This window comes from Hyposmocoma kahamanoa, unplaced genomic scaffold, assembly GCF_003589595.1.
Source record: "Hyposmocoma kahamanoa isolate Upper Pololo Valley unplaced genomic scaffold, ASM358959v1 92, whole genome shotgun sequence".
Classification (NCBI taxonomy): Eukaryota; Metazoa; Arthropoda; class Insecta; order Lepidoptera; family Cosmopterigidae; genus Hyposmocoma; species Hyposmocoma kahamanoa.
Window position 1 is genome coordinate 18068952 of NW_020654748.1, and position 11770 is coordinate 18080721.

The following is an 11770-nucleotide window of genomic DNA, read 5'->3' on the forward strand; positions in this document are numbered from 1 at the left end:
TCCCATATAGTGGCGAACTAGGGGATGAGTCCGGGTTTGCGCACTTTTCGGTAACCGATTTCAATAAAACTTGGTAATTATATGGTAATTCCACATACTTTTGCAGTCGGTTTTTTTAGTACTCTGTATGGTGGGTTGGATAGGAGTGGGAGTTCACTGCACCAGCCCTCCTTAGAATGAGCCGCCTCTGCCAGGATTCCCAACTACGTTATACCAGTGCTATTAGCCACCTGATCTCTAACACCGGATTACATCTACCGGCCGATTAAAAAAAGACGACATGGGTATAGGGATGCCAAAAAGTAAAAATAAAAGAACACTAACTAACAACTAAAAATATAAACAGAATTTACACATGCTTTAGAAAAAGAATGTGGGTATATACAATATGAAAAGATTAAAGTGTGGTCAGTTTATGTGAACATCAAGATTAATAATAAAACTGTGGCCGAACGGTTACCGTGCTGGACTGCCACGCAGAGGTCCCACGTTCGATTCCGGAGCCTAAAGAAATATTGTATGGCCTACAATTACTTCTCTCGTGAGCTTGGGTGTAATTTGTGGTTGTCTAAGTGTGTGTCCATGTCACCCGAGATACAGGTTTTCCCTTGTGCGGAGTTATGAGTGTGCGTTATTAATAATAAATAAATTTTTAAAGTACTACCACTTTAAATGTAAGAAATGTCCCTCACCTCTATCTCTATCCGCACAAGCACGTCATAAAGAGCGACCGAAGTTCGATGGTAATTTTCTTACGAGTCGGCAGAATTTTGCGTCGTCTTGCGGCTCTAACCAGACTTTTATATAAAACCAACTGTAGCTTAAATTACGCGACTTAAAAACGAGATTCACAACTCAGAAGAATACGCTCGTCTGGCCTCATCCTAAGGCTGCTAAAAGATTGACAGCACGTTTGTTGTTAATGCGTGAAGTCGTTATCAACTTCATGCAGTCGAGGTCTCGGATAACGACTTCTCGTATTAACTGCATGCAGCCGAGATCGACTGCACGCAGTTAATGCATGAAGTCGTTATCAACTGCATGTAATCGAGGTCTCGACTGCATGAAGTTGATAATGATTTCACGCATTAATTGCAAACATGCAGTCAATCGTTTAGCAGCCTTAGTTGTTTGTTATCATGAGTTAGATCAATAGCTGAAATGTAGTCACTACATGAAATGTAGGCTACGTTCTGTAAAAGCAGAATAGTTAAATATGAGTACCACCTAATCATCCTTCACTTGGAAGTCTACGTTAATCCATCTGGGAAAAAGTGTCGAGAAAATCCAACACTTTTGCAATTTTTTGGCTGACAAGGCAGTATACGTCAAACGAAAGCGGAATCCAGAGCAATAACATTTTTGCAGGCACCCACGTATAAAATTCATAATCCTGAAATTGGGAAATACCCGCGATAGCATTTAGAGCTTTATTATAAAAGCCCAAGATTCATATTAAAATTAAGAACCTTATGTTTGATAAAAATGACAATAGATCCGATTAAATAACTTCCTTTTCCCAAAATAATAAAGGACCGAGGCATTTACGAAATACAAAACAAAACAGGTCTAATAAAGCTTTAATACCGTAATTTAATAAGTTCCTTTTATTTCAATCCTATTGGGATACCATTCATCATTTCCATAGCCCCTTCCTTTTCATTCTAATTAGATTTTCGGTGTCGACTAGAATCAATTTCAATTCTTTAACGGAATTCATATTTTAATTATTAGTTTTGGGAATATGGATCTTATAAAGTGCTCTCCTCATCATAACTAACACGATCGACATTTTCAGCGAAATTGAAGTATTGACATATCCGAAATCTGCGAAACAAGATCTACCACACCTTATAAGCGGTTTTTTGACACCTTATTTAGTTTCAGTTTTATTGCCTTAGCTCGAATTCAATTTTTTCCTGTACTAATAAGGTTTATTTTGCTTGGATCCAGCAGCAGGGCCTTGGTTTTATTTCAGAATTTATGTTTTTCAAACGAAATTAAAGTAAGTCGTTTGAAAAATGTATATCGTATGCTATACGTTACACGTGTTCTATTCAGTTCAGTTTATATAAAAGAATCATTAGTATATGTAAAGTACCTACCGAATACAGCGGTTTTCTAGTAAATTTCGAGGTAAGTTTGTGTTTTTTTTTCTATCGAGAAAATTTTTAGGAATCCTGTTTTCACACCTTAATCTAATCAATGTACATCCTCAATTTTACTATTACATTTTTCGAAAGTTTCAAAGTGATCTATTCTACACTTTCAACAAAAGCCATTTGAGATTATATCGACTTGAGCAAATCAGTGTAATTTACATTTTTCAAAGAAAATAGAACTTTATGTGCCAATATATCAAGAATTACCAAAATGCAAATGCATTAGTTAGGAGGGCAGAGTACAAGTCTGTACACAATATCCTAATTTTTCGACACGTGGGGGGACAAATTCACGCACACGGCGAAATGTTCTGAATATCGAAATAATGTCGCGTTCACTAAGTCGACAGAAAATCCGACGGTGCGGCGACAAAAATATTCACTATTCAAAATTTGTCCTATTCTTGGTATCAATAGAGATGTTCAGTCGAAATATTTGGAAATCACCATTTTTAACCGACTTAAAAAAGAAGGAGGTTCTCAAATTGGACTGTATTTATTTTTTTTAACTCAGGCGAAATTTGTGAACGGATTTTGATGATTCTTTTTTTGTAGGAAAAAGGGTACCTCAGTAGTTGTTCCATTTACAAGAAAATATTCCACCTCTAACGGTGGTAAACTAAGGGATGAATCCGGCGTCGCGCCTTTTTCGGTAACAGATGTCAAAAAAACTTGGCAAATAAATGTTATTCCACGAACTTTTGAGGTCGGTTTTTTAGTACAGTCTACCCAGATTATTATTGACTATATTCGCTACAAAGTTTTTAAATTTAAATCAAGTGTTATCATTTCTGTTTTCATTGAAATAATTCAGTGTAACTAAACGTACAGCTTTGTCATTTTAGTGTCAGTACAACGTTTGTCAAAAATCTAATTGTGTCAATATTTTGCACATCCAAAGATAATGTAGGTGTAAGATATGACCATTATGCTAGATTGTCTCGTTTCCGTAAAACATCCTGACTTCTACTACTCGTTACACGTAAATAGAAATTGTCTCTACCGTAATAGAATCGGGGCTCTATGTCCATTTAGGAATAGGACAACGATATAATTTTGTCATTATTTTGAAGGGCTGCGATGTATAATTACAGATATCAAATTCGCCTTCACAATCACCAAACGTAGTAAAACAACCGAACATTCTGAACAAAGTAAGGTGTAAATTGAACGAGCAGAGCCTTTTTTGTGCTCAAACAACTTCAATCTTCTTCACATGTCGTCATTGCAAATTGATTCCTTTGCTTCCAAGAGAATAGCATTAGCATAATTTTTGTTCGAAAATTTACAAGGAAATTTTTGAAGTGAGCACATGTTTACTTCAACAACGGCCGATATAGATTGCTAGCAAGTTAGACATACATATTTATATGTATAGAATGTAAAAAGCACTCTGAATCTGAATCTCTGCAAAGAAGGACGGCGACATCCCGTGTATTTTGTGACCCAGTGTTTTTGACGACGTGCCTTAAAGAGACCTATCAATACTTGTGATTCATTAACAAAGCATTAAAAAAGCTAATTGAGTACAGCCTGTAGAAGCTGGGGTTATAAACTTGATACATGTTATGTTTATGACATTCTCCTGTATTTCGCTTCAAATGTTTGTTCGCAGTAACAGAAAACAACAAGTTTCAGTTTGTTCCTACAAATGATAAAGAATTTGCTGAATATTCCTTAATCTGCCAAACTCTGCCATATTTAATACAACGTCAACTTGTTCAGTCGCAATGAAATGAATAAAAATTAAATCTGCCCAAATGGCAGAAATCTGCCACAAATGGTCACACTGTTCTCAATCTCAAAGTGATATTGACATTGGCAAGAGACCTCTTGACAAAACGTTTCTTTGCTAACTTTCGTATCTATCATATAAATGTTGTGTAAACATTTTTGTCACATTGTTGTTTATTTTTACTTTATGCTGTTATTGTATAATTGATTATTTGATTAGGTATTTTATAGCTTTAATGTTTTATGTGTGTACTATAAAATAACCAATATTTTAGGTAGGTAAACATTCATTATGCTTAAATAGAAACGTAAGTACAAGAACATTACCTAATCTATGGTCGAACTAAATCAATTGCGTTGTGTTCTTGCATCTATTCTAAAATACATTGTTTTGCAATTTCTTTATTCCCGGCTTTTACAAAAATATAAGAATAACTAAATATAAACTAAACTAAAACTAAATAAAACGTAAAATTATACTAGCAAAGTCCATGAACCGCACTTCGTTGATTTTGGGTCAGCTTTCGCCATCCTTCTTTGGTATGCGTAATCTTTGATTCTTTCATAAAATATGTACATACCGCCCAATAACATGTTTGAAATATCTGTCTACGGTGTCCACTTTCTACAAATCCGTATTTACTGTAATATTTATTCGCCTTTTCGATTTTAATTTTCTTTTTATTAGATTTGCAACGAATATTCGGTTGTTATTCGGCCTTTTTTTTGCTATTTGGCCGAATGTCGAATATTTAATCAATATTCAGCCGAATTCTAAATACCTAATCAAGAGGAAGACATAAAAAAACAGTCAATTATCAAAAATATTGATACTGAACATGCATAGTCAGTTAGAGAAAGCACAATGTTTCGCTTATTTAATTAAAAGATCAAAATAATGTATCATAGCTATTTTTTTTTAATAAAATCTAAAAGCTAACATGTCAAATGAATACTACGTACTCATTATTTTGTTTAGTCATGACTGAATAAACGAAATCAAAATCAGCGAAGTATTTATTATTTGCACACCAAAATTTTTTTAAAGTTAATAAATCACAAATTATATTCTTCTTCAAGATGTCACAAATTTCAATTATAAACTTTAAAATTACATTCCCTTTTTTGTTTGAGTGTACAAAATTATTTCTCGTAACTGAAGTCACTAGTGGTATTTTTCGTACCAAATTGGCTCAAACTTGCGTTAATCAGACCGAATATTCGGCTATACGCCACACTCCTGGCCGAATACTAACCGTCGCAACACTACTTTTTATTTAATTTTGATAAACAGATTAAATCATATTAAACAATCTACGATAATATTTAAGGTCAAGTGGGATAAGAGGAACATTTTTACACATTACTTTGAGTCAATTGTTTTGAGTTATAAAACAGATAAAGTTTTATAAGAATTATGAAGCACTTTTTTGGTCTTTTTGGATTTTTTCTTGAAATTAATAAAATTGGTGAAAAAAAAACGGACACATGGGAATTGTTAACTTATGTCGCAAGGTGATGGGCGCAATTGCAGTGCCCCTCAAATCTTTGCGATTTAGCTCTAGTGACACTGCAACTGTTATGAACAGGCGTGTCGCTTACACCAGGCGCACTAGTAATTCGTCCAGTCACTTGTTTTCATAAAGAAAAATAAGCCTTTTGTCTTTGGAGCGTCGTAGGGACATCTCGTTAAGATTATTTAAACCAATTTATTTGTCTGTTTTATAAACTAAGACACTATTATAGTACTACACTTTTTAGATCATGAGTTAAGTTCAAGTTCCTCTTCCCCCACCTGATCTTACACAAAGTTGTAGAAAAACAGTATCGTATATTTTATTGACAAGAATGCTTCGTTCAGACGTTTCGAGTTAGGACGTGTTCCCAATACGTCGTGACGACAGATGGTCGTGTAGTTTAAAGTGTGGTGCCTTGTATATTTAAATGATTGTTCACATTCACAAAAAAGTCTTGAACGACATTTAATCGTGTTGTACTATCAACACGATTAAATGTCGTTAAAGACTTTTTTAACATTACAACAACAGACTCTCAAGACAATGAGAAGAGCTAGAAAGACGCGACTGTCGTCCGACGATAAATAAAACGTCACGATAAAAATGTGACGACAAATAATCGCAGTTACTATTATCGTCACGTTTTATTTATGGTAAAAAGTAATACATTATTGAAATTTCATTTTTATCTATTTCCATTTCACACGGGAGCGACCACACGCTACGGACTTCCAAAAGAACATTGAGACGACTGCTGTGCATCAAACGATTCTGTCGTGCAAACGACAAGACGACTGCCGTGTACCGATAAATTGTCGTCACGATCCACTGGGAATAGCTAGACACGACCGTCGTCAAACGACAAAAAATGCATGACACAGTCACGACAGACAGTTGTCAGACGATAAATAAAATGTCACGATGAAAATGCGACGACAAACAATCGCAGCAACTATTGTCATCACATTTTATTTATCATTGTCTGCATGTGCTTGCTTCCTCTTCTGCGTTTTTAAAAATCTATACAATAATGAAATTTCATCTTCATCTATTTCCATTTCACACGACTGCTGTGCATCAAACGATTCTGTCGTGCAAACGACAAGGCGGCTGCCGTGTACCGATAAATTGTCGTCACGATTCAGTGGGAATAGCTTGACACGACAGTCATCCTACGATAAAAAAATGCACGACACAGTCATGAAAGACAGTCGAGAAACGCGGCCTTAGTTTAATACGAGTATAGCCCTCCTAATAGTGAAACCCTAATTCTTATAACTGCCAAAATAAGTTGTTATTTGTTCCAGGAGCTGAAAATCCGACTAGACGACAGCTCTAGCCCGAGTGACAGCAGTGTCGTGACAAAGACCATTTAGTGTACGACCAGACTTTAAACTCAAAATACTTTTGAAGTGTTAGTTAAAATACTTTATTAAAGTTTGAAAGAGTGAAGTGAAATAACGCTTTCCTAGTAAAATAGTATTGTGATAAGTGACAAACCGGTAATAAATATCCGATTGAAACTGTAAGAAATAGTGTTTAGAAATGAATACTTACTTTAATTAATAAAGAAATGACATTAGTAAATATAGTAATAATGTTGTATCAATAAAGTTTAGGGCTCTCTGAAAATCAGCGTGACAGCCTAATGTCGACTATGGCATTAATTGAGTGATTCCTTTTGCATACGTCACATTCTCACACATGACAGTATTTAAAATTGTTTTATTTGAAATTTTAAATGTTTGATTTGTTGTTCCTTTTATTGTAATTGGTTTTAGTTTTTTTTATTCTTTCTTTCTGTTTATATTTTGTGTGATGTTGCAATAAATGTTCTTTTTTATTATATTCTCTTTTAAGACGAAATTTGATTGTCATCACTACTCATTTTATTATAAAGAAACTGCCAACTGCATTTTAAAATATAATTTCTCCAGTTTGTACAGTGTAACACAGACAGGAAGTGAAAGACGAACATTTTATTATTATAATTTTGGGCATAAGTAATTGCCCTCTTGCTGTAAATTACCAAAATACGGTTCTACTGACTTCACCTGTATTTAACCCTTAATATTCCCTCTACATTTGATTAGCTAATTAAGTACTGTTGAAAAAGCACAAAAATTATTAACCAGAAACAGTGCATCTCATTATATAACAGCACCAATTCCAGCTCGGCAAGAAAGCTAATTGTTTCTAATCTTGATATACATATATACACTTCCTTCTACCTGCTCAAGCTCACCTACCCAATCACCTGCCGATTGGTTGTTCTACAAAGTTAATAAACAAATCGGGTAGTTATGCGACTCACCACCGACCAGAAAGTTGATCACTATTGAAGGAAGAGTCTATTATGAAATGTTCTTTAGAATCCGAAACTAAAACTATCTAGTTAAATGGTGGTTCAAGTGTATATGTTGACCTAAATTCTGTGACCCTGTTTAATTACTTTCCCAAGGGCACAGACCCTATTATAAATTAATAATAGACTCTTCACTTTGATCTTAACTGGCATTTCCGGGTATACTATAATTTTCTCATTGGTGAAAGGTTTAAAATTAAGCCGTACTACACTAGCGTTATGTATTTTAGTAAGCACAGATTTCAATGATACATATGCAACTATCAATATGTTGTTTAATGGTTTAATAAATTTTATTCAATTTATTTACTCCAATATTTAGTTCCAAAATCACAAAGTCTCTTTCATATTCTGGCCTTTCGTTACTGTTACGATAAGTGTAGAGCAAACTACTTAACTGATCATTTTTCATTTTCAACAGCTTTTAAATTAATTATTTACAATAATACATATAGTAGTATGCAAGTCTGCAAAGAATATTTCGATGCTACCTAAGTCACACATTTGACTTGATAAGATTATATTTCCTACCACCATTCTTTCTCTATAAAACTAAAATAAAATATAGGAAGATGACTTAAGCAAACTTGAGGCGCTGGAAAGAAATTACTTTAACCACGGAAACTGTGTTTTATTGATAATACAGAGTATAGCCGTGTAAAAAGTAGGAAAGTAAACTATATTTGTTTGGGTGAGTACCAATACACATTCTTCCAACTTACGGCTAGGTTCAGATCGATGTACATCTGCCGCACATCAACTCGCGTTGGAAGTTCTTGAAGTGACAAGTTGTAGCTCTAAGGGCGGCTTCCCTCGGTCCATTTCTCCACGGGTCGCGCCGCGCGAGCTCGCGCCAGCGCGCCGTGGGAAGAGGGCCTCCCGAACGCGTTAAGCACGTAGGCCCGAGGCCGCCCGGATGTTTTGCCTTTGAAAAACGGGCAGTGGGAAGCCTAAAGCGGCTTCACGTCCTATCGCGACGAAAACGTGCGGTTACTTGAACTGAACAGGTTCACTATCAGTGCCTATTATAATTCACGGCACGGTGACGCCCGTTCGCTAGCGGTGTTAACGTGTATACCGCGCGTAGGTACATATGAACGAACGTATGGAAAATGTATGAATATTTAGATGCGCAAGATGAAAACATGCGTTCAATTTTTGTCATCTGAACATAGCCTAAAGTAAAGCAATGACATGTTACTACTGTAACGTACTAGCCTAAAAATAGCAAATCCACTAGATATATTCTCATGTACCTAAATACATACATTTATTTTAATGACGAAGCGTCCAAATAAACCCATTCTGAAAATTATACAGGTTGTTACAAAATTTGTACGTTCATTCTAAATATAATTTATAGCCAAAATTAAATAGTATATAATTGCAATTTTACATTCTGTTAGAGGTATATCCGTTATTATAACCAAAGAAACTATGAAATTGTTTATCACTAGTTACAGTTTCCGTATCTCGATACAAATTCTTTTTATTTTCCTGTTACGGAGCGAGAAACCGTTCCGATAAAAGAGAAAATAAAAAGTGCATAACATGAAAATCTTAAAATAATTATGAAATTATTTGGTGCAAAATTTTACATGTATAATGTGGGTAAATGATTTAATTGTTATTGATTAAAACTGCGCTGATGATTTTTTAATGTTACTAAAATACACTCTAAGAATAAAAAAAATGTCTTCATTAACTTGTGGATAATTTAAAAATATATTATAAGCTTACATTGAATAGTTATAAGCTAATATAAATAGCATTAAAAGATTATAATGTATAGTAGTAATGGTAAAATTTGCATCACTACAAAGTGGCCAGTCTTCCTGAAGCATTGAAGTTATTGACTTGAAATAAGATGGTCTTGTTATATCCATTCTATCACGTCTAGAAATAAGAGAGAATGATGTATACTTGGGCAGTCTGTAAAAAGAAACGTTATATATTAGCCTGATATCCTTTAATTGTATTATTATGTAATCCCAGATCGTGCCTATAAGATGTGTTTGATTTAGATAAAAAAAATATAATGAAGTTCAATAAAAAATATATTAATAAAATTTAACAAAAGCCTACTAACCTCCACTAGGTAACTAGATAACTAACATCATCTCTGAAGACTAGTTGTGGACAAACTGACCTTCTATCTTCTTCATTCGTCTACAACGAATGCTGTAACCATGTGTGGAGTAAGGCTAGGTTCAGATGGAAGCACCTCTACGGCGCGCCGATGAGCTAGGCAGCTTCTCGTGGCCCGTTTCAAAGTTAGCGCTGCGCGTTACTTGCAAGCTCGCCGTGAAAAGAGGACCGCCCGTGCTTGCCCGAGCTCGGATCCGCCGCTGATCGGAACTTATGCTCTTGATATAAACCCGAATACGCGCCGCCACGCGCGTCGGGCCGAGGCTACCTGGATTCGCCTGTTACGCGAGCTCGAGCGCGAGCCATATAAATCGCGCTTTGACATCACGGGCCATGGTGTGCTTGCAGTGAACCATAACGCGTGATCATCGGTATAGGTACACTCAGTGCCTATGAATTCTAACGACGAGCGTATGCAGTAGTGACGCGCGTTGTGAAGCTTTACCGCTGAACGGTGGCGGTACCGCGCGTCCATATAAACGTGTGTGTGTAAAATGTATGAATTTCTAAACGCGCGTTTGGAAGAGATATCGTTGTAAATCGTTGTACGGACAATTTTCCTAACGAAAATAAACTTTCTGAATCTGGAACTAGTAATAATATATCGTTAGTTCAAAAGCCGTGACGATGCTAAAGATGTTGGACCCAAAACAGCACCTTGAGAGATACCATAAAATAATGTGGGACTTTCAGAAGACGTTTGACCGAGTAGGCGTTAAATTATCAATATTATAAATGTTATAAAATAAAAACATTAACGTTTAAAATTGATACTATTTTAGAAAAAACTACGATTTCTATTAAATTGTATTGAATAATTTCTGGGTATAAAAAAGTAGACTCTTTTGCCGTACGTAAAATTGTTGTAAATAATATAGATTATTATATTGTAATAGTAGGTATATAATTGTTGTTAAAATCAGACTGATAGTGATTGTAATAGATATCTAGATGTTAAAAATAACACCTAGTTGACATGCGTAATACAAGTGTGTTTGGTTTTTTTATATTTTAGAATGATATATATAGTTTGTACCAGGTTTCAACATAATATTATTTTTGTGTTTAGATATAAATAGGTGTTATCATACATTGTACATCATACAATCATATAATAATTATTATTTTCAATAATTAAAATTACAAAAGAAGCAATGGGAGCCATTTACGATTTTGGTTGACACTTTATATTGTTACATTTCTTCTATTAACACTATCTATATATATACTATATATTTTAATCAGTTCTTCGGCGCGTACCTTTTTGTTGAGTAACCCGATGTTAAAATATTAAAGGCAAACATTTAAAATCGTTTTTAACTACGTTAAGAGTTGTGATAATGACATCAGAAGTGTAAAAGTTATGTTATTATATGTTCCACATCACTGATATTATTTACAACAGCCTGCAGTGTCATAAAAGTTGTCTGCGACATTTTGCGGAAGTGTTGTCAAACATATTCGATTTCTCTATACATGTAATACAACATCTCTGAACACAAAGGGCTGACATTGAAGCGACACAGACCCTTACATGGCATCATTCATCTCCAGACATTGTCTTAGACAGCTTGATGATCTATTGTTACGGAGCTACTGTTTGTTTGTGAAATAGAAATCAATAGGTTTGAATTCGACGGTAGCAATGTATGATAAGAATGTACTTTATGAGTCGTGTACGCCGAGGAAAGACAAAAAATGTTATTTATGCACGTTTTCTTTGCTTACCCGATTACTTGTACTTATCTATCCATAGCTTCGTATTGTGTCCTAATTGTATTTTTAAATGAGCACTGTGTTGTTCCTCCAATCACTGACTGTCGCAGCTGACATTTTCTCGTAGC

At 34.8% G+C, this 11770-nt stretch overlaps 1 protein-coding gene across 3 annotated transcripts in view; it reads left to right on the forward strand.

Moving 5' to 3' along the window:
* LOC113236798 (glutamate receptor-interacting protein 1) overlaps positions 1–9229 on the forward strand; it is a 283967-nt gene extending 274738 nt beyond the window's left edge. For all 3 annotated transcript variants that reach the window (XM_026472980.1, XM_026472982.1, XM_026472981.1), the window contains one exon: positions 6721–9229. In XM_026472980.1, coding sequence (XP_026328765.1) covers positions 6721–6789 — 69 coding nt within the window. In that variant the 3' untranslated portion in view covers positions 6790–9229. The remainder of the gene's footprint in view (positions 1–6720) is intronic.
* Positions 9230–11770: the final 2541 nt, after the last annotated feature.